Below are 23,972 nucleotides of genomic sequence, written 5' to 3'. Positions count from 1 at the left end.
ACACGACACACACCTCCGGAGTAGGAGAAGAGGTGCACTTTAAATCAACAAGAACTGATTATAAGCATGCAGCAATCCATTTTTGTTCATAATCAAATAGTCAACTTTTTAATCAAATGAAGTGTTCATTCTTATATAATGGGACAAAGAAACCTGTAAATGATATGATCAGATATCTTAAATGTCATGCAATAACAAACAAATCAAAGCTAACCAACCAACCAAACATACCAACCTCCTAACCAACCAGCCTCCTAACCAACCAAACTCCTAACCAACTAAACATACCAACCAAACATCACCTTCTAACTAACTAAATAACAATCCAATTGAATAAAAAAAATCAAACCAACAAAATAACTAATTAGCCAACCTACCAACCTGTTGATTAACAAAGTAGGTGGTTAACTACCCAACTAGCTAACAAGCTAACTACCTAATTATTCAGCCAGCCAACAAACCATATATTTAGCTCCATAACAAAATATACACAACTGACTGTTGGCCAATAAACTTAAATCAATCAATCAATAAAACCAATTCTATCTGTCTTCCTGTCCATCTATCCATCCAGCTTATAAGACAAGATATACCTTTTTTCATCCCAAAACGTGGAACTATTTCTAATTCTTAACTAGTTTATAATTAACTAATTTACTAACTAACTTAAACACAATTATACTATTTTGATCAATTATTTGCTAAATAATTTAGTAAATGCACAACTCACTAAACTATGTATTTACTACCTTGTTAACTTACTAAACACATAAATGAGTAAAAATACGTACTAACTCCCAAACTAACGACTCTTGAATCTTTACTTGAATTAAAGTAAAGAATTTACAGTAAGTCTTTACTCACTAAAAACCTAGCTTTCTAAGTGAAGAACTATCTTTGTAATGAAGTGAAATTCTATTCAATAACTTACCAATATATTACAGACTTACTTCTCTTCCTTGCTAATGCACCTGAGCTCATTTGCCTCTTCATGTACCAGCTCACAGATGGTGGTGTTGGTGTTGCGCTGATTAGCAGCTGAGCGATATTTCCAGAGCCATTCAATGCTCCATTACACTCTCGTAATGATTGCGATATCAGCTTCCAATCTTTACAAACTCACACACTGTTGAACTTCATGAAAGTGAGATTGGAAAAAATCTTAAATTATATTCAAACACACTTTTTTAATCTTTTATTTACATATGTATAGTTTTTATAACGTAGCTAAGGCACTGGATAGCAGGTGGTATTAGACGGAGCCCCACCTCAGAATCATCAGTGGGGCGAGTTTGAAAAGCTTTGGAATATCACCATGTGCTTATCCACTGAAATCTAAATAAGAAGCCGGACCCGGGGCTTTAAGGTGCTAATAAATGACCTTGCTTTCTTTTGTGGGGTGCTTTAGGGTGAAGGCGGTAAGTGACAGGACAATAGAGAGCTTCATTTCTCCTGGGTTCTGAAAGCCATCTACTAATACACACACCTCCATTCACAGCAGCTCTGAGCACGGCTGACGGCTCAAAGGCTATGAAAGGATGTTGTCTGTTCCCGAAACCTTTTGATCACACGAATGAGGATGACTCGTGTGGGAAGGGAACTGCTGCGTGATGCCACTCAAACGGTTTGAATGTTTAATTAATCTAACAATAGTGTAAGCGCTATACCTACACAAATGTACGTTTTTCCAACTGCTGAAGTTACTGTACAGCCAATTACATTTTCCTATCCTGACCAAAATTGGATTGGATGATACTGAATCCTAGTGTCAACTTGAATCAGACCAGGTTTGTTATTAGATTTTATATACTGTGACCAGATTTGACACGTTATCCAATTCAGTTTGTATATCTTTTATTCTGCACTTGTGTGTAAGGTAAGTTGAGCCAACAGAGTGTAGGTAAGTGTAAGTAAGACCGAGTTTTCCTCTTCACATAACAGGACAGCATTGGGTTTCATATAATCGTCTCTGCCTAGCGTGAGGATGATCAGTGAAGATCAGATTAATATCTATTCAGTGTATTAGACAATGTGTATTTTTAGGTGTGTATTAGACAGTGTGTATTATTGGGTGTGTATTAGACAGTGTGTACTTTCAGGTGTGTATTAGTGTGTATTATTGGGTGTGCATTAGACATTGTGTATTATTGGGTGTGCATTAGACAGTGTGTATTATTGGGTGTGTATTAGTGTGTATTATTGGGTGTTTATTAGACAGTGTGTATTACTGAGGGATGTAGTAGCCTAGTGGTTAAGGTGTTGGGCTACCAATTCGGAAGGTTGTGAGTTCCATTCCTACGTCCACCAAACTGCCACTGCTGGGTCCCTGAGCCCAGTTGTATAAATTGTCGTAATTGCTCAGTTGTATAAAAATGAGATAAAATGTAAGTCGCTCTGGATAAGGGTGTCTGCTAAATGCTGTAAATATTATTGGTTGTGTATTATTGAGTGTGTATTATTGGGTGTGTATTAGACTGTGAATTATAGGGTGTGTATTAGACAGTGTGTACTTTCAGGTGTGTATTAGACAGTGTGTATTATAGGGTGTGTATTAGACAGTGTGTACTTTCAGGTGCCTATTATACACTGTGTATTATAGAGTGTGTATTAAACAGTGTGTATTATTGGGTGTGTATTAGACAGTGTGTATTATTGGGTGTATTAGACAGTGTGTTTTTTGGCTAAACTTTGAATGTAAATGCAGTGTGAGTAAAAAAAAACGATCCAGAATGGAGCAAGTGAAAAAAAAAGTTTGAAAAGTCTCTTAGTCTGTTACTGCGTCTACATATTTTATATGAATGAGGTGGTGTGTTGCATCTGTGGAGTGATGATAGATATTATCACAGAGAAGATTCAAAACCTGGAGCATGTGAACGAGACTTAGCAGCTTTCATTTTTAAATTACATTCAGCAAAGGAAATGTTCACTTTTTGACTGAAGGTATAAATTCAATTTCCTTATCTCACAGTGCTGCTGATTTCTTGACTCTGATTGGTCAGAAGGATTTACTTGTACAACAGATGTATTAATTATCCATTTTATCCATTAAAATTATCCATTAGAATTATCCATTCTAATTAATTATCCATTTTAACTCACTCTAAAGCCAGATATTGATAATAATAATAATCATTTTAAACCCTATCGATATTAAAACTAATAACAAACCTTTGTAAAATCAGAGATTTCCTCTAAGGAGTTTTATAAAGTTTATTTAGCATTTATGGAAGGAGTTTACAGTTTGAGTGTTTTGGAGTAGTCAGTAAGCTTAATGTCACTAAGCACCTTTGTGCTTTCACCGTAATATGACGAGACGTGTGTCCCAAATCGTATACTTATGGACTATTCTGTGCCATTTAGCAGCAGAAATAATGGGTAGTGTGTTCATCCTGAAAACTCCAAGAGGAAAGAGTGCACTGAAAGAACCGCTTATTCATCCGAGGGAAAAAAAAAAAAGTTGGACACTTCATGCACTCAACACTCGGAGCTTTGTTAAACGTTTCAGAAGAGGAGCGGGGCAACCAGGCACTGACACTGGAACATTTCAAGATGACGGCACAGTGGACGAAAAAACAGCAAGAACAACAACAAAAAACCACTACTACACTTCTACCCTTCCAAACTACACTAGGCAGTAGGGTACATAGTGCATAGTATGTCGTTTGGGATATAGCTCAAGTCTTATTCCCTTTACCAGTACTTAAGGATGGAAGAGAGGCTGGAGAGGGAAGAACTATGTATAGCTGTTATAACACGAGTGATCGTGAGATGTTCAACAACATTAAACATAACGACAAATAGTAAGCTGTGGTAGTAGACAGATAAAACACTTTAGGCCATGCTTGGGGAGGAAAGTAATCATCTTCTGGTGTTGATTCATTTCCTATAACAGAACACGCCAACGGGATGAATTCCTTACTCATCATCTTCATTTTGTCACTTTAGCACTCAACTGTAAGTGCGGTTGTGTGTGTGTGTGTGTGAGAGAGTGAGAGAGACTGCAATGTACAGACACTCACTCATGTTCTCCTCCTCATCCACATCCATAGTGAAGAGCTTCTGCTGAGCCCGAGCCTGCCGCTCCCCGGCTCCACCTGAGACAGTGACAGATAAAGAGAAAGGAAACACGTTAATGATGCGATTCTCTTTCCAAAGCGAACTTTTTCACACCAGCCAACGCAGACCGATGCTTTCGACAGAGAGCTGGAGATCCCGAGAGCGGTGATGATGAAGTGCAAAGAAAAGAAAAGGCAAGATAAACGAATCTGCAGGGACTGGGAGGTTAAGCCTACAATAAGTGCATAAATATTTAGCAGTGAAAACTAATCTTGTGGACAGAGAGTAGAGAGAACGAGGGCCACAGCTGACAGCTCCTAATAGTCACAGCGCTCTATTGTGACTTTAATATCCATTCGATTAGAGCTCATTTTAAGCAGCCTTGCGGGAAAAACCACAGCTATTGACATCAACAGGCTTTTAGTCACAATACACAACACAGATCCTGCATCACTCGGAGTACAAAAGAAACAGCACGGAGAGGACATGAGCATTTCTGGGCCTTCTGATTAATGACTGAAAGTGTTTCTTTGAATGCCTGTGACCACACAGGGCAGGGTTTTGGATCAATTCAATTTATTTGTATAGCACTTTTAACAAATCACAAAAAAAGGTAATTTTGCACATGCATATTGGCACCATGAACCTTTTTTTTTCTTCTTACGGCTACTCCCTGTTCGGGGTCGGCACAGCGGATCACGTGGTCCGCATTAGATTTAGAACAGGTTTTACACAGGATGCCGTTTGGGATCGCACTGAGAGTTAACTCTCTAGTGGCTGGGTTAGCTCCCTGCCTGAGAATCGAACCCGGGCCGCGGCAATTAGTGCGTGGGATCCTGCCGCTGGACAACAAGGAAGATTTTTTCTTAATTACATAATAATAATAATAATAATAATAATAATAATAATAATAATAATAATAAAGTTTATGATCAAGATTTGTTAACCCCTACACACACAATCGTTTTACTGGTGTTGCATTTAAAGTGTTCTTTTTACTTTAGAGTCAATATCTAGAGCTTAACAGAAATATATTAATTTAGGATAGAAATTATACATTTCAAATTTATCCCTAAAACTTGCTGAGACAATAAGAGGAAGAAACCATAAAAGGAACCAGACTCAAAAGGAAACCTTGTGTGCCCCTTTTCCACCGAGGCAGTTTGAGTGCTGGTTCGGAGCCAGAGCCTAATTTAGAACCAGTTTTCTTTTTCGACAGCCAAAGCACCGGCTCTGAACCAGGAAAAGTGGTTCTTAAGTAGCACCAAAACGTTGCTGGTCTAGACTTAAGAACCGCTTGTGTCAGGGGCTGTGGGCGGGGCTACTGTTAGCGCATTTGATAATGTACCTTAAGTATACTAATGTTTAATACACTTTTACTTTACTGCGATATGATACATTATCAGCACACATGATAGTAAGTAGCTACATGCTAAGGCTAACTTTTTACTGTGTTAATGATAAAATAACGTTATGTACTTTCTTGATTACAACCTCCGTTTATACAGATTACATGGAGCTGCACGTACACGTTGGATTCGCCGCGTTTGGGTGTTAATGTAGGTTCACAAAGCCATGAGCATTAACAGTAAAGCAACATCCGCCATTGTTGATGTGTTTATGTTTGCCGCTGCTGCGCTAAAGTTGCTGGGACACGTGACACGTATACAGTGACGTCACACTCGGCTCTGTGACGCTCTCTAACCGGTGGAAAGGCAAACCGGTTCTTAGAAGGTTCGCCAGTGGAACCAACTTTGAACCAGCACCAGCACTAGCTCTGAACCAGCACCCGGTTCTTTTTGGTGGAAAAGGGGCATCAAGTGACACCGGAGAGGTGGAGAAGAAGAAGAAGAAGAAGAAGAAGAAGAAGAAGACTTTATTTTTGTCACATATACATTACAGCACAGTGAAATTATTCTTCACATATCCCAACTTTAGATAAGCTGGGGGCAGAGTTCAAGGTCATGATACAGCACCCCTGGAGTGGAGAGCATTAAGCCCAACAATGGAAGCTTGCAGTTCTAGGGCATGAACCCTGATCTTTCTGTCATCAACCCTGCATTCATTAACCACTTGAGCCAACACTGAGTGTGATTAGAAAATCATTTCCCTTCAGAACCTTCTACTGTATGCTCAAAGTGTGCAACTGTGTAACCAGGATTTTAGACTCATTCTGTTCACTGATGGAGACATAAGTGTAAAAATGTTCATGGTGGTCCATAGTGTATAATACATGTTGGTCCATAAGTGTAAAAATGTTCATGGTGGTCCATAGTGTATAATACATGGTGGTCCATAAGTGTAAAAATGTTCATGGTGGTCTAAAGTGTATAATACATGGTGGTCCATAAGTGTAAAAATGTTCATGGTGGTCTAAAGTGTATAATACATGTTGGTCCATAAGTGTAAAAATGTTCATGGTGGTCCATAGAGTATAATACATGTTGGTCCAAAGTGTAAAAATGTTCATGGTGGTCCATAGTGTATAATACATGTTGGTCCAAAGTGTAAAAATGTTCATGGTGGTCCATAGTGTATAATACATGTTGGTCCATAAGTGTAAAAATGTTCATGGTGGTCCATAGAGTATAATACATGTTGGTCCAAAGTGTAAAAATGTTCATGGTGGTCCATAGTGTATAATACATGTTGGTCCAAAGTGTAAAAATGTTCATGGTGGTCCATAGTGTATAATACATGTTGGTCCAAAGTGTAAAAATGTTCATGGTGGTCCATAGTGTATAATACATGTTGGTCCAAAGTGTAAAAATGTTCATGGTGGTCCATAGTGTATAATACATGTTGGTCCATAAGTGTAAAAATGTTCATGGTGGTCCATAGAGTATAATACATGTTGGTCCATAAGTGTAAAAATGTTCATGGTGGTCCATAGTGTATAATACATGGTGGTCCATAAGTGTAAAAATGTTCATGGTGGTCTAAAGTGTATAATACATGGTGGTCCATAAGTGTAAAAATGTTCATGGTGGTCTAAAGTGTATAATACATGGTGGTCCATAAGTGTAAAAATGTTCATGGTGGTCTAAAGTGTATAATACATGTTGGTCCATAAGTGTAAAAATGTTCATGGTGGTCCATAGAGTATAATACATGTTGGTCCAAAGTGTAAAAATGTTCATGGTGGTCCATAGTGTATAATACATGTTGGTCCAAAGTGTAAAAATGTTCATGGTGGTCCATAGTGTATAATACATGTTGGTCCATAAGTGTAAAAATGTTCATGGTGGTCCATAGAGTATAATACATGGTGGTCCATAAGTGTAAAAATGTTCATGGTGGTCCATAGTGTATAATACATGTTGGTCCAAAGTGTAAAAATGTTCATGGTGGTCCATAGTGTATAATACATGGTGGTCCATAAGTGTAAAAATGTTCATGGTGGTCCATAGTGTATAATACATGTTGGTCCATAAGTGTAAAAATGTTCATGGTGGTCCATAGTGTATAATACATGTTGGTCCATAAGTGTAAAAATGTTCATGGTGGTCCATAGAGTATAATACATGGTGGTCCATAAGTGTAAAAATGTTCATGGTGGTCCAAAGCCATGTCCACAGTTACTAAGTGGTATTGTCCACAGCACGCCTGTGTGTCTCCAGACTGTCCACTTACTACAGTATATTCTATATTTGCGTATTGTTCTCGTTCCCCTATTTTTGTACTTCTACTCTCTTTTTTGTCTCATCTTTCATTTTATCCTTGGGCATCCTTCATTACTTTTTATCTTAATTGTGTTTGACCACGACGTTGAGCTACCACATGGAAATAAAAGATAAAAAAAAGTGTAAAGAAAAGGAAAGAAAAGAAATAAAATGGAAAAAAACAGGAAGGAAAGATATGATAAGAAAATGTAAAAATGAACCTGTACATTTGTAAAACGTGGATACATTCTTTCTGACATTAGTCACCGCTGACACCAAGGCTATAAATTTTCTATGAATAAAACTTTACCCGTTAAGAGTCTTCTTGTTAAACGAGGTGCGGTATAAACCTTTTACTAGCTCACCAAATAAGATTAGGTGTTTTATAATTTATTTCCAGGTTCTGCATTATGTGATAGACCTCGCAGACCTCTGGAGGACCGAGCATCTAAAGCTCTTGCATGCCAACCTGCTCTGAAACAGTGGAAATCTGCATAAACAATAAAATGACTGCTTTATACAGTAAGAGGCCGAACGTAGAGCTTTGCCCCCGTCTCGCTCCTGAAGGGCGCACGTGGCTGAGGGGTACGAGCCGGCGCTGTTCCAAACAGGCCAACTAATCACCAGCACTGCTGTCCCTCACTGCCTGGGGCTGCTTAAGTCTGCATACATTTGGAGATGTGTGTGAGAGAGAGATTAATCAACAGCACAGAAGCTTCGATACAAAACGACGAGAGCACAACCCCCTGCATGTGTTCACGTGCTACTTTATCATCGTCCACCAAAAAAAGCGAGTAATTAAATGCAAAACTCAATGGCCGTAAACAACCGCTTGAATTTGTTCATTGCACGAGTCGCTCAAAGCAATCGAGCTGCAACAGCAAGTGAGCAGAAGGCAACGTGGTGCCAAGGTGAGCAAATTTGAACTAGGGTGAGCTGGTATTTGGTAGACCAGCATGCTCTGCTGCGATAGTGGCCAACAAACACCGGGTTTGGCAGGTGGATGCTCACAGAGGAGGGGGAGAAGTGGGCCAAATGTTTAACACTTCACCACAACAGAGGACCCAAGAAAATGAGAAAACAAGGTCACGGTACTGGAGATGGGGGGGAAAAAATAGCTAGGACACAACAAAAGGAGAGGTGTCAGCTGCCCGGTACGAGGGGCTGAGGGACAACAGGCTGAGACGCAGCGATCACACACGATAGAGCAGCTGGTGCTGATCACAGCCTTCTGCCTGCATATGCACCATTCTTCACAAACGACACTTTCTTAAGCTAAACTAAATGGCCTAATTAATCTAGCCTAATGGTCGGTGACAACAAATATGCTAGCACAATTATTACCCTATTAAAGATTAATATTCCGCTGGAAAATTGAAAAGGGGCTGGTGAAGTGGGAGGAGTTTGGGAACCGAGGCCACATGAATACTTAAAGGTAACTTTAAGGTGTTTATAAATAACATGCCATATACGTATTTTTCTCTCTCTACCTTCTTCTGTCTTTCATTGCTTAATGGTTTGCCGTGTAATGAGGATGTAGGACACTGTGGCTCAGGCTTGTTCTGGACCTGTCACCTTTCATTTGGCCTCCTCTGCTATTCTCTTTCTGCCCATGAATCCATAAGCAGCACTGAGATCCGCTTTAATCTGGGAGCACAGAAAGGACGCGCTGCTCCTGGCGCTCTGGGAAGCTCTACTTTTTTTTTTTCCCTGTGCAATGAATGGAGGGACGCAATGGTTTCCGCACCATGAAGGTCATCCCGAACAAGGGCACTGAGGCAGAGATCACAGAACAGAAATGAAGGTAAATAACATACACTTTGCCAGGGCTGGAGCAGAGAGCGTGTCTTCATGAGGCTGTGCTGTGTCAGACAGCGGGGCTCTGGCACATGAAAGCTGGCTTGGCGCTGATCCGGGGGGATAAGCAGAGCGTTTCTGTGTTAGTACAGCTGTGTTTGGGCACAGCTTACCCGACCACTGAACACACAGGTCGAACCCAAGCACACAAGCAGAACATGCGGGATACAGCTCACTGTTTAACACTTAATCTCTCTTCCTTCTGAGACCAAAAGTTTATTTCTGTTACGGTCATACTGATGAAGAAAAAGAAGACAGAGGAAGGCGAGGATTCAGAGTTGTGGAAACTATCTAAACTAAATCTAAACTATCTTTGCATATTTGATGTCACACAAATTTACAGGTTATACTTTTGAGATTTACGCAAATAGGTAACTAGATAAATAAATAAATAAATAAATAGACAAACAAACCACAAATAAAATACACATTTTATGTAAATTAGTCATCCACGGTCATCTGCAGTGCTCATGTCCAGGAATATCCTATTAAAATAGCTAAAAGCTTTGGCTGTTAGTGGCTGATGACAGCTAGCAAGCATTAGCATAGCTGACCTAGTCGGAACATGACCTAAACCAGATCGCCTTAACTAGATCGTCCAAAAAAAATGTTCAGTTCAAATTCAAAAAAGATTTCGCTGCACAAAAGTCCGTCAAGTGCATCTCGGAGAATAGCGCGGACGCGAGCGCCACACGGCCGAAATGAGAGAAAGACGTGGTCCGTCACTGTCTGGAGGATAACTAGCCAGTTGATAAAACGCGTGTCCGTGAGAACTGTAAGTGGACTTAGGTTTTGGGTTTATTTAAGCCTGTTATTATATCTAAATAGTTATAGATAAATATTATATCTATAGTCTAAAGTTCTTGCAAATTTAAAGTAAGTTAGCTGATGATTTTGTTGTTTGAGTTCTTCACCTGCTAGCTACAGTAGGTTGTACGTGCCTGTTTTTAATAATTGTTAAACGTAGTACAGAGTCTGTGGTCTATCTCACAAAGAATTTTTTTTTTTTACAAATCAGAATATTTCAGATTCATATAGAGGGCTGCGATTTTTAGAAAAAAAAAAAAGCCAGCTACTCATAGATGACTTCTGACCAGTTGTTTTGGTTGCCACCAGAGACCAATGGCTATGTTCTCACCAGCGCAAACTAACTACACTAAAGACGAAACTGCACTTTCGGGTCAAACGAGGTTCAATGACCAAACGATCCGTGTGAGGAAAAAAATACAATTATCAATACAATTATCAAACTTTTAATAAGATTTTGGCAAAAAAAGTTTCACTTACACCTCTGTGGATGCTGACGACTAAACGTTAACTGTGTGTCAGAAGGGAATTTAATTCACTTAGGTATTGCATCAGCATGTTGCAGTAGAGTCACACTGAAATGCAGTCACTGTACAATCACAGCTCTACGCTGTACCTGGAGGCGGGGTTGTAACCGGAGAAGGGGACAGCCTAGGAGGAATGACGAGACTTTATTTGTTCGGCAGATTTGCACATTTTTCCTGCACATATACCACCTTTTTAGGTACAGAGCACAAGATCAGTTATAATACAGCACCCGGGTACAGAGAGGGTTCAGGGCCTTAATCATGGGCAGAAAAGTGGAAGCTCAGTAGTGCTGAGGCTCAAACCGCCAACTTACTGATCAGTAACCCAGAGTCTCATCATGAAGCCTCATCAATATTAGGATGAAGCTATTACAAATATTTAAGACAATGATTTTGCTCCATTTTCATAACTTTTTCTTTTACACAAGCAGAAGTTTCAGTGTTAAGGCATGAAAGCTTTAGTATTTCGTTGATGTAAAATAACTATGGCAATAAATGAATCATTAAGTGAACACTTACAAAAATAACTGCAATCATTCGGAACATTCTGGTGTTTCTGTTTATACGCAGAAATGTGCAGAAAATTCCCTCATTATGCCCTGAAATTGTAAAAGCAAAAGCCTGAAATGAAGAAACTAATAAGATCCACAACACAACAATACTGTGAGTTACACGTTTCGCTCAGTAGCTTTGAAATTCTCTGATTATTACAAGTCTAGAAAGCCTTTTTTTTATCTATTCACAACAAACTGTATTTTTTAACTAAAAGAACAAAGTCTGAAGCCAGCAGAGGGATCGGCACAATATTTCACAAAACCTGCTACTTTTCCAAGGTTGACATTTTTGATTAGAGAAGAAACGAGCGCTCTCACACACAGGCAGTGTGTCGGAGATGTTAAGCCCCTCAAGCAGCTTAAAAGTGACAAGGCCTTCAGTGTGGGCTTTATTAAAATAGCACCAGGTTTGAAATATTGTCAACCTGATGTCAAGCAGAGGGAAGAAAACAAATCATACATCCACACACGGTTAAAATGAGTTACACGTGAGACGAGCTGTTTCCTTTCCACACTCGTTCCTGTTATCTCTAATACCGTATAGTTAAGAGGCTCAAGACTTCCTGAAGAAAGCTCTGGTAAGGAGAATGGTCTTCACACTAAGATCTGTGTCGCATCATGTTACTGTCATGTGGTTAAACATGTTTAGATTTCTATGTTCAGATTTAGTGTTCAGTGATCCTGGAACTAACTTTTGTTGCTTGGTGATGTATTTCTATTATTTCTATGGAGAGAGCTATCGTGTGCAATGCTGATGTCATTGTGGGACATTGCCAGAACAGTTAAAAATGGTATTTAATATGAATTACGTGGTAACCTATTGGTTAATGTGTAGAACTACTGATCAGAAAGTTGTGAGTTCAAATCCCAGGTACACCAAGCTGCCACTGCTGGGACCCTGAACAAGGCCCTTAACCCTCAATTGCTGTATAAAATGCACATCGCTCTGCCAGATGCCTTAAATGTAATGATCTACTGACTGAATGATCACCAGTGATCCCTGCAGCCAATTTCTACAAACTAGAACACATCCTTGCCTTAAAAAAAACAAATAAAAAAAAAAAAAAAACAGCTAAACTGACCCCATCCTAATAGCCATGCTTTTGGAATGGGCACATATGGATGTGATGGTCAAGGGTCTACGTACTTTTAGGCACAGAGTCTAGCTAGCAAGCCCAACAAGAGTCCTTATGAATAGGTATTGCTGTATAAACAGAATCAGTAAATGGGGAAAAAAACTCTCTCGTTCTCGATGTTAATGAAGGTTGGAAAACCGAACCCTATGGATACAAACCTATGTTCTGACTCCGAACAACTCCACCACGATCATGTTCACCAACTTAGACCATTTGTAAAGCCTGAGCTCATTGTGACTGGTTTACAGAAGCATCTCTGAAGCACAATCAAACATCTGCCCTAATACACAAACAAACTCCCACCTCCTATCACTGTACTGTACCTCTTCTGAATCTGTTCTGAAAAGCACAGAGTATTAACAGACTCTTAAGTCGCTCAAAACTTTCAGCAGAACTGCTGCAAAACATCAGCTTTAATATGACAGGCATCACGGAGCTCACTGAAACTGCTCTAACACACACTACAGAAAAAAATGTCTTTAAAGGAGAGTCTCTAAAAAGTTTCTGTGGAGAAAAAAAAAGGAGAGCTTTAAATCATTGGTTTATAGCAGCACTGATCAGAGTGCATGGCTGTCTGACAGGACGAGCAGCGTGCCTGCCCTCGGGTCATAATACAGCAGGACTTCCTATAAATAACCAAAAACATTATGACCAAGACGGCTTTCCGCTGCCTAGAAATCAAGATGATCTAAGAGCATGTCAGTGTGTGATAAAAGGCAGCAGGTCTCTCTCGAAGTGTTAAAGAGAGGCTAGAGTGTGCTTCAAAACTGGATCTGATGCTTTCTTTAGAATCCCATTCCACAGACAGAACAGCAGCAATAACAGTCTACAGCATCAGTAAACCAAAATAACTAAAGGTCCAGGAATATAATATTCCTTGCTAACAAAAGATCAAGGCCTGTATTTATAAAGATTCTAAAAATGATCTCAGACAGCTTTTAGCTTAAAATGTCTAATTAGGAATGTTGGCTTAAGAGTGATTCAGGACCGATCTCAGTGCAAGGAAAAACACAACAACTTTTATCTTAGGGGGCTTTTTACACCTGGTCACTTCATGCGTTTTCTGTGATCCGATAGCTATCCGATCATAAAAAGACCAGGTCTAAATGCCCTCTGAAACGTTTTCGAGACGGATATAAATCCGATCGTTCAAACCTCTTCAGGAGGTGGTCTGGGACGCATTTCAGATGAAACTGGACAGGTGTAAACGAATGTGGTTGTTCGAGCCACATACGTCAGCGCTGTACTCCTCCCAAACGTTAGTACGTCACTCGCAAGTGATCTTTCACCCAGGTGTCTCGTTGGGTCCTAAAATGCACTGCTGCCACCAGCAAAAATGCAGCAAACAGTAAATGCTGTTTTTTGTAGCATAACCGTCGTAACAAGTTTTTTCGTCTTCTTTTTGATTGCATTCTTAAAACCGCACACACCAAAGCGTGTTCCATTTCAATTACCTCAGAAATGAGGTCAAATATATTTGCATTTTGAGTAGAAAGATCGGATTGATATCCGATTCGCCAAGACGCATTTCTGTGGCCTAATGTAAATGGAACAGTTTTAACAAATCAGATAGCTATCAGATCAGAGAAAACACATGAAGTGACCGGGTGTAAAAAGGCCCTTAGAGAGGAGGCGGGGCTTAACCCCTTACTTAACCCCTTACTACGGGGCTTAACCCCTTACTGACGCTTTCTTTTGAAGACTAGTGATTAGTTGTCCAAAAAAAAATAAAAAATAAACATTTTCTTAGAATTTTGTCACTAGAAGCAACCCTTTACACTAAGACTTTTCATGAATACAGGCCCAGATCTCTGAATAGTAACGACAGTTGATTTGTAATGCTGAATAATTAATTCAAAGCAACATTATTAATACATGCACTGGTGCTGCATTGTACCACTTTTAACTACTGCTAAAAACTCTATAATAGAGTTTGAGCTTGTGAATCTTTTTTTTTTTTTTCTTTTTTGTAAAACTCTAAAACTGTATAAACTTTAATAAGGCATTGGCCCTGTTCTTAAGCATTGAGGCTACTGATTGGTGGAAGGTCATCGATTCAACATCCTAGAACTACTAAACTGTCATGGTTATGTCTGGCACAAAGCCCTGACTCGACCCAAGCCCTGACCCAACCCTACCTAACACCTTGCTGACTGAACCCCAGACCTTTTCACCCAAAATTAGAGCTTGATCTCACTAATGCTTTTGTAGCTGAACAAACACAATTCCCAGCTGTCCTCCTCCAAAATGCAGTGGAAAGCCTTCTCAGAAGAGTGGAGATTATTATAACAGCAAAGGGAGAATGAATCTGAAACTTGATGTTTAACAAGCACCCATGGGTGTGATATACGTGCTATATAGTGTATGCCTTTCCCAAGAAGCTGAATTATTTAGAGTAAAGGCATCTTATTGGATCAGAAGCGAAGATCTGCTACAGAAGTTGGATCAATATATCGTCGCTGTCGGGCGGAATCCTCGTATCTCCAAAACCGTTATTTTTCAGGAAATGAAAAAAACGCTGTACCTTATCTGCAGTGCACAGGGTTTAGTCCGCGTTGCAGTGGATTGTCTTGCGCTAAATTCCTGTCCTCAGACGAGCACCAGAACTAGCGGGGGTCAAGATTTTTTTTCTTTGAGCTCAGTGTTTTGAAGACATTTACCTCAGAAGATGTGTTGATTCGTTGCGACTCTTATTAAGGAGAAATATGCCGCGAAGCTCTCACGCTGAGTGAGGAAGAGGTGGACAGTTGAAGTGTCCAATGGAGTTATGAGATTTGCGTTCAAGCTATTTTCAAGACTTTAGATTGGTTAATAACTTAAAAATTGGTAAAAATAACAGACCCACGTGGGGACTGACCAATAGCATCGATATGTGAAAAAATATGAAATTGACCAAGTTTGGACATACGAGGTTTCTGCCCGACAGCGACGATATATTTTTTTTCCCAGTTTAATTTTCAAAAGCAACACTGATCTGTTGTGCCTAGCAATGAAGTGCAAGCATAACAGGAAGTATATCAAGGACTCCAATGTGAGTTTCAGGGGCGGTTATTATTACTATAATAATGATGTTATATTTGTATATTAGGTACAGTATTTGTACAGTAGGATGGTAACTGTGGTGCTTTGTTCACACCAGAAATCATTCCTAATATAAAGTACTAACAAAAATTCCATGTAAAATCTACTAACTTTACTAACTGCTTTATTTATTTATTTATTTAATATGGCAACATCTGTCATTCTGATCACCTTTCGAGCGGATTTAAAGGTGATGAGCTAAACACTTTTAAAGTACGAAGGTTTAGAAATGACACAGTTATGAGCTTTGGGAACACAACAGCAGTACATCCTTCATAAGAGTGCTCATGCGTGTTTGTGCAGTGAGAGGAAAGGATTTAAGACGAGCAGAGAGCTTGAAGAAAAAGAAGCAGCAGCAGCAGCGACGGCAGCAGCCGGCGACTTTAGAGCAGAAATGCTGAGTCCACAGTGCTGTTCTTCTGCTATCGGAAGCTGAGCTTAGCTGGAGGTTGCAGAGGTGCAAAAGTCTTTTTGTGCTGAGGAGGATGGTTTAATATCTGACGGCTGGCTGTTCATCAGCGTTCTGCAGGAGAAAAGGTCTAACCGGTGGAAAGTTATATTGGGCTGGATATGTTTTTTTTTTTTATTTGACAGGTTTGTGTGTGAGATTGCTGTTCATATAGGAGGCTTTATGGGAGACAAAAGTGGATATCTCACATGAGAGAAATGAGCGAAAAGATCTGTGTATATCTACATAGAAATCCAAGCGTATGCCCTGAAATGAAGAATGACGCTGCAAAACCATACACGTGAATATATACTGTATATTAACACACAGTAGTAGTAACATTTCTCCATCTCGCACAAGCTACTGTATTTTGCTCCAGGTGTAGTCATAAATCACCAGCATGCCTGAATAATGGCATTAAATGACCTCGGTCTCAGAGTCCATCATTGCAAGGACGAGTGGCCAAAAAAAAAAGAAAATCGACGTGCAATAGCTCGCCAGCCTTCCCCTCGGCCTTTTACACGACCCTCTGACGTTCCTTTATTTCTCCGTCACCCCCGGCACCATTTAGGCTGAAAAATATGGCTGTTCAATGCACCGGCTCCCTCTGTGCTGAGGTAAGGATTTATGCTCCATTGACTTACCGGCTTCTCAACAACAAAACTCACAAGGAGACTCTGTTCCACATTTATGGCTGAGTAGCACTGCTGTATCGGATGTGGGAATCGTTTTCAGCCTGGTTTAAGCATTTGATAGACACTGAAAGACATTACACGTGGCCATGAGTGTATTCTCAACAGACTTAGCACATCCTACTCCTTCAATAAACACATGCGACGGGTTATAACTTTTGACTGGATTAAACACAGACCGCATAAATGCTCGTCTTGCTAAATCTGATGCAACAAACTGCAAGTACTCCACATGAAGGTATTTCCATGTGGTTTTTAGGGGATAAAATCTCACAACGACAATTTTTACAACCCAGAGACAGGGTGCTGTGCTTTGTTTAATGCCTCCCTCAGTGTAAAAGCCTACAAAAAATTTCAAAACAAAAAAAAAAGGGCTTTTATTTTTGGAGTTTTTAAAAAAATCTTTTTCACACTAAAAAAAAAAAGTTTCAAATCCGCTCTCACATCTGGACTTAACGAGGCTATACTTAGGGCCTATTCACCATGCTGTCTAATCACAAATCTTACAGCTGTACAATAGGATCAGATATCGTTAAAAGGCACAAGTTGACAACGTGCAATGCTAAAGTTTTCACCAATAAATTCTAGAGAATTCATGATGAATCACCGCTTCATTCTCACTGCTTCGTTCTCGAACATTTAATGTTTAATATGAATGTAGGCTGGAGGACAATTTTCAGTATTCTACAGTCAGAATCTCTGATCTGGTCTTGAGCACATGAAAGAAAGTTGAATAAAATGCTTGTTAAAAAGCCAATCGTGTTAAATATTTATTTTATGCTTTCTAATTTAAAATTCTAATTTAAAAGCTGTCAAAATAAAATAATCCACTCACAGGCAATGGAATTATTTAGAGACTGCATAGCCCCCAAAAAATAAAAAACTTAAATAAATTACACACAAAACCTTGTTAAGTAAAGCTACTATCTTTAAAACTTAACACATGCAAAAAAAAAAAAAAAAAAAAAAAAAAAAAAAAAAAAAAACCGTACTGTATTGAAAAAAAGATTTTTAAATCAAAATTTTTTAGATTTTTGGATTATTTAAAGATCGATTATCAAAAATATATAATCAACACTACTTTTACATACACTTATTTAACTGACCAGAAATCACGACACTGTCATTTTAACAAACATTACATTAATTTCTAATTTAACGTTACTTTTATTTTTGTTACTTTTATTGAAACATTTATTATTAAACAGCATGAAATCACTTAAAGGTGGGGTTTCCGTTGTTTGAGAAATGCTTCAGAAAACTGAGTCGGGACGACAAACAAAACAAAAATCAAAACAAACGTGTTGCCAATGAGCAGAAAGGGGTGTGTCTTGTCAATATGCGGCGGAGAGCGTGTTCAGTGCGCATGTGTGACATTAGCAGAAAGCGGTTTTAACATTGACACGGAGGATAAGAACAATGAAAGCGAAGAAAGGCTTACGATAAGGTAAGAAGTAGGACCCGTGTTAATATAGGATCAGCTTTCCAGCGCTGGAGAGAACTGAAGGAGCGGGAAGTTGGCCGTATATTCACAGATTGGAGATTCCCGAGTCAATAACTCCTGAGCTAAACGCTGTTACTACACAAATAACACCTCTTTATCGTAGTAATGTAGAGACGCAGCTACAACCGCGTTTTGCTCAGAAGTTATTGACTCAGGAAACTCCAATCTGTGAATATGCGGCCAACTTTACTTAAGGTTGCTTTTTTCTTTCTCGATAAGTGAGTAACGTTGGTTTTGCTTTGTTACACAGAACTAATATATGCCGTCATTTGCATGATTATGCTTGTGTCATTTTTGCTTGTTTGTTTATCTGCAATCGTATTGTTTCTCCCTTCAGCTATGATAAAGACACATTTCTTTCCATTAGTTGCCTGGGTTCCGTATGTATGTGTGGGCGGAGCTATCAATACAGGGGTGGGACCCATTTGGGTTAGGGGCGTGTTTGTTTTGGTGATTTCAAATGTCAACATTGGCTTTCAAACAAAGGAGACCCTAGCTTTAATTACATTAAAATATATGTCTGTGCATGGACTCATCTTTCAGTATTGCACATGAAAACTATGTAACAATTTTATTTAAAATACGTTTTGAATAAAATTTAAAAAGAAAGAAAGAAAGAAAGAAATAAAGAAAGAAAGACCACAGATATTCCATTAACAACTTTATTACACACAACCCCGAAGTGCAAGACTCCATGCCAAAGCCGTGGCTGTTGGCTCTGTGCAACAGTGCGAGACTGGAGGTATAACAGGGATGACGCATGAGAAATCCCCCAACATCACACCAAAATGGGACGAGCCTTCACTGGACATCAGAAGAAATGAGTAGTGATACAAAACCCATTTACAATTAGGCTCCCCATCAGACTCCAATTACAGCAAAGCCAGCGCAGGGAAAAGTCAGTTCACTTCTTATCCCATTACAGGCCAAACAGGAAGATACAAGGTGCTGTGTAAGAAGGAAATAAAAGTATTAAGAGGAGATGGAGTCATTAGGGCATGCCTTCACCCTCCGCCGAGACTTTATGAGGTTTTCAACGCATCCCAGAGCTTTCCACATGGTACATCAGATGAAAACGTAGAAGTTTTGGGTATCTGGTAATTGGGTGCTGAGATGTTTAAAATACTCTGAGGGAGACAAATCTGATGAAGGAGAGTTGCATAAGAACATTAAAGCAGAACTTGTGGCCTCAAGCTCCAATCAGGACTAACTTCAAATGCATCTCAACCTCAGATGCTCTTCCCATGGACCACAGAATATCTGATTATTATATTAATAATACATCTGTACACTTCTCTGCTCACAAACTTTACAATGCTGAAGGTTAAAGCTCGACACTTCCATGCATATACTGTCCTGTGTATTGGCAGGAAATGATGCAAAACCATGATGCAATGAGGGTTTGGAGCAGAATAGAAAATCTCTTCATTGTCACTTCACCATAAAGTGCACAGTTAGGTGGTGCAAACTCTGTAGCTGTATGTAGCATGAAGTACAAGAATGCAAATCACCATATAAATAGTGGCTAGACTATATATATATATATATATATATATATATATATATATATATATATATATATATACACATATATACACACACAAAACAACCCAGAATCCCAGTTTGAAAAGTTATAAAAAGCCAAAAAAAGCTGTTTGCACCAGCATAAATTAGACGAGTCCCTCAGCAAGGTCTGTTGGTGGTCGTCTGCTGCGTCACTCAAATGGCTTCATTCTGAGAAAGCAGCAGGTTCATGCTCATGTTTATAGATACTAGACATCTGGTTTGTGTGACAACAAAGTGTGGAAGAGCAGTGCAGTGTTGCAAATTAACAACAACCACCACCACCACTGTGTTCTTATGCTCTCTAACTAAATATACAGTAGACTGAACCTCTTGACTGGAGATTAGACGATTAAACATTAAAAGAGGTTGGGGAATAAGGAAGCCCTAATGACTCTGATGACACTGACTAGTCTGTATTCACTGCATAGCTAACCTACATCATAAGCAAAGATAAACAAAGTGTAATATTTATTTTAAAAATGTCCATTCCAGCATGGAAGATTTGCTGTCCAGACTGAGAAAAATGGCAATTTGTGTCCAACTCTACGGCCTTGTGGCCCCGCAGGTCTGAGGCAAGGTGGCCACTTGTCAACAGCAGGTGGAGGTCGGAGGGCGGCAGGCATGGAAAAGTAATCATGAGGCAGGGAGCGAGTGAGTGCGAGCGAAAAAAGTGAGAACAGACAGAGATGGATGGGTGTTTGCTAACATGAGGGAATATGAGGAATGCTGAAGCCCAGTGTCCAACACAAACTGTCAAAGCCACGACACCAAGTCCTAAAGCAGACAGATAGATCTAATGCTCAGAGCTGATTCATTCAGAAATGAGGAGCCTTTCCAAAAATGGAGCAGCAAACCCGCATCTTTTCTGGTAGCTCTTTGAAATGATATCTCCAAGGCCATGAGGCAGCCGGGATTTTCATCAACGATACTGGGAAAAGGGATTCAGAACAAAATTCCCCATATCCCCACTGGACTTTATATTTGCACGGATCAGCAGAAAGAGTTTTGTGGCAGAAAGATCTGTAGGCGTCTTCCCGACGTACACAGATACGTACACAGTCTGTGCTGCAATGCAGCTCTGCTCAGCTCTTCTGCAGTTCTGCTCAGTGGCTGAACCCAGGTAATGATCCTTAATGGAGCACACGTGCAAGCGACGCTGGCTGACCGAGCGCTTAATGAAGAGAGGCTCCCGGAGGACAGAGCTGCCCGTCGCTCTGCCTGATTAAAACTGATGGGCCGGGTGTGTGGGGGTGACGAGCGCAGCCACCCCTCTGCCTCGCCACAAGTGCCGCAAACCGCCCGTCTCCCACAAAAACCCTGCCGCTCCATTATTCAATTTCTGCACTTTAATGACTAATAACAGATTTGAATTAGTCTGCCAACACCAATTTCACCTTGCAGCAAATTGCAGGTTTTTTACACTTTGAATGCTTTTAGGACTTCGCGACCACAAAAGGGGCCGACGGAACGCTTTGACAAAGTGGCTCTTGATTTCTAGGACTTGATAAATGCGCTCAGGGAATGGGAGAGTTGCCTGCAATAGCTGCACCATCATGGATAGAAAGACATTTACTGAAAGTGAAATGATGGGAACATGTGGGAATTAGCCATTTACGTTTTGAGAGGCAAATTACCTCTTTTCACATCAATAAAAAGCAAACCCGAGACTGCTAATTCACGAGCGGCGTTGACCTCGGTTTCATCTGCTCTCAGCAGTTTGACAGACTGGTGCGTGATGCTCAGAGGTAACACAATTCTTCTGGAAACATATGATCCGCTCAGTGGACTCAAAGTGTCCAACTTCTGGACTTGCTTGGTTAAGAATATGACTGACTAGTCAAATTAACTGCATCTTTACCAGCATAAGTCTTTAATGAAAGACAATAAAGGAAAAAGCAGGAAAAGACTATGCTTGTGAATAAACCTGGTTGTTGAGGAATTTAGTAAAGCCAGCTGAATAATATAATACCTTTAATAGCTAAAGATTGAAAGACTTGTGGGTGAGCTGTTCTAAGGAAACAGTCAATGATGCAGTAGAATAGTTTTCCTATAACACCAAGTCCTGAAGTGTTTTATTTATTACAGCTCTCTATCTATCACAGTGATTCAGAGTTATATTTAATGATGCGTAACGTTTGATAAAACTACTTATTTTCAGACTTTCAATCCTCCATTATCCTAAGGACAATGAGTGCGGAGTTTCTGAATTTGTGACATCTCAGAAAGATCTGCAACTTCTCTGGATGTGATATCAGACATTGGGGAATCTGTTTAGCACTTTATTTATCAAAACCAGAGCAGAACATGACATGTTTAGCCACTTGAGGATAGAGATCTGACGCAGCAGCTTCCCTGTCACACTCAGCATGTGCAGCAGAGAGGAAGACGGCTGCTGTCTTGGCTGGCTGACAAACCAGTACAAAGTGTTCTTATCTCTTATCATCAAACACAGATGAGATTGCCGCCATTACAATTAGTATTTGGGAGCTGAGTCTGTATAGTTTGTCCATTTTTTTGCATGTAATCTGAGAGATGGCTAAAGGTTTTTTTTGTGTGTGTGTGTGTGTGTGTGTGTGTGTGTGTGTGTGGTGTTTAGTACTTCATACTACAGTAAATACGTTTGAAGATAATGCTGATCGGCAGGCAGGTGTGTGAGAGTAAAAGGAGGGGAGCAGCCATGAAGCAACACATACACATACACACACAAACACTCACATACACACACACACACACACACACACACACACACACACAGGCATACACACACACAACACCTTTATTATCTTATCCATGGATCACACAGCGAGTGAGTCAACAAGTACGGGAAAAAAGGAAGGATGTAAATAAAAAAAAATAAAAAAAAGGAAAGAAGGAAGGAGTGACAAAATATACAGCCACAATGTATGTTTGGATGTATGGATGGAAGGAAGAAAAGAAGGACAATAGATGGATGGATAAGAAGGAAAAGAATGGAAGAAATGAGAGACAAAGACAGCACCACAGTGGATGCTTGGCTGGTTGGATGGGCAGATAAATGGACAGAAGGAGGGAATGAACGAAAGATGGATAAAAATAGCACAACGGAGGGATGGATGGAAAGAAAAAAGGCTTGAAAGAATAAGAAATAAAGATACTACCACAGTGGATGTCTGGCTGGAACAATGTACTGATAAACAGATAGATAGGCAGAAAGGACAGAAAGAAAGAGCAGGTTTCCTGTGTGCAGTAATGAAGGAGTAATAGAGGAGATGAGAGAGCAGCTCTGTTATTACTGATGTGGCAGAAACTTGTGTTTGCGCAAGCACTTATTTACTTGTTGGACATGTTCGAGGCCTCAGCATGCCTGTTTAATGAGGCCAAGAACACTGAGTGCCCCTTCTAGACCCACACACACGCACACACACTCTCTTTCTCAGGAGTGTTCCACTACAATAGTCCCTGCATGACCCAGCCTCCTTTATGCAGTGTGCTAATCAAGTCTAATTAGGCCGTTGTAATGCAGCGCTCGTGTAACCCAGCTAATTTCCTACTATAACAGAGCGGCGCTGCATTGTTCGGGCCTCGCCCACAAGGCAACAGGCACACAATAGCACAGCCGTCTTAATCAACAATAAGGGCTGGCTTCATTTGGCCTAATGAATATGCAGACGTCTCTGTTAGCGGGCGGGTAATGGGATCCAGCTATGACGATAGAAGACCAAGAAACATTTAACAACCGCAACCTTGCAGAGGATAATTACTTGTTAATTAATTAACAAGCCAAATAATTACTACACAGCGAGGAAACTAACATCTCTCTGCCAGTGTATAGTTCACAATACAGAAAAATGTTATTTAATTATTCGCTATCCCCTGGTTTATGGACTATGGATGAATCATGAAATGTAAAAAAAATAATAATAATAATTTAAAAAAATTATATTTATATATTTATTTATTTTTACAGATAATTCATTTCAGAACCATAAAATATCATATTTCAAACTGCTATCTTAGCAGTTAAAAAAAAAAATATATATATATATATAAAATATATATATATATATATAAATATATATATATATATATATATATATATATAT

General features: G+C 39.6%; 1 protein-coding gene across 4 annotated transcripts in view; it reads right to left on the bottom strand.

Moving 5' to 3' along the window:
* adarb1b (adenosine deaminase RNA specific B1b) overlaps positions 1-23,972 on the bottom strand; it is a 165,026-nt gene that overhangs the window by 22,478 nt on the left and 118,576 nt on the right. For all 4 annotated transcript variants that reach the window (XM_060876839.1, XM_060876841.1, XM_060876840.1 and 1 more), the window contains one exon: positions 4,020-4,094. In XM_060876839.1, the coding sequence (XP_060732822.1) occupies positions 4,020-4,047 (28 nt within the window). In that variant the 5' untranslated portion in view covers positions 4,048-4,094. The remainder of the gene's footprint in view (positions 1-4,019; positions 4,095-23,972) is intronic.

Source organism: Tachysurus vachellii, chromosome 8 (genome assembly GCF_030014155.1).
Source record: "Tachysurus vachellii isolate PV-2020 chromosome 8, HZAU_Pvac_v1, whole genome shotgun sequence".
Classification (NCBI taxonomy): Eukaryota; Metazoa; Chordata; class Actinopteri; order Siluriformes; family Bagridae; genus Tachysurus; species Tachysurus vachellii.
The sequence above is the reverse complement of the archived record's forward strand: the minus strand, read 5'-3'. Positions and strand labels throughout refer to the sequence as shown.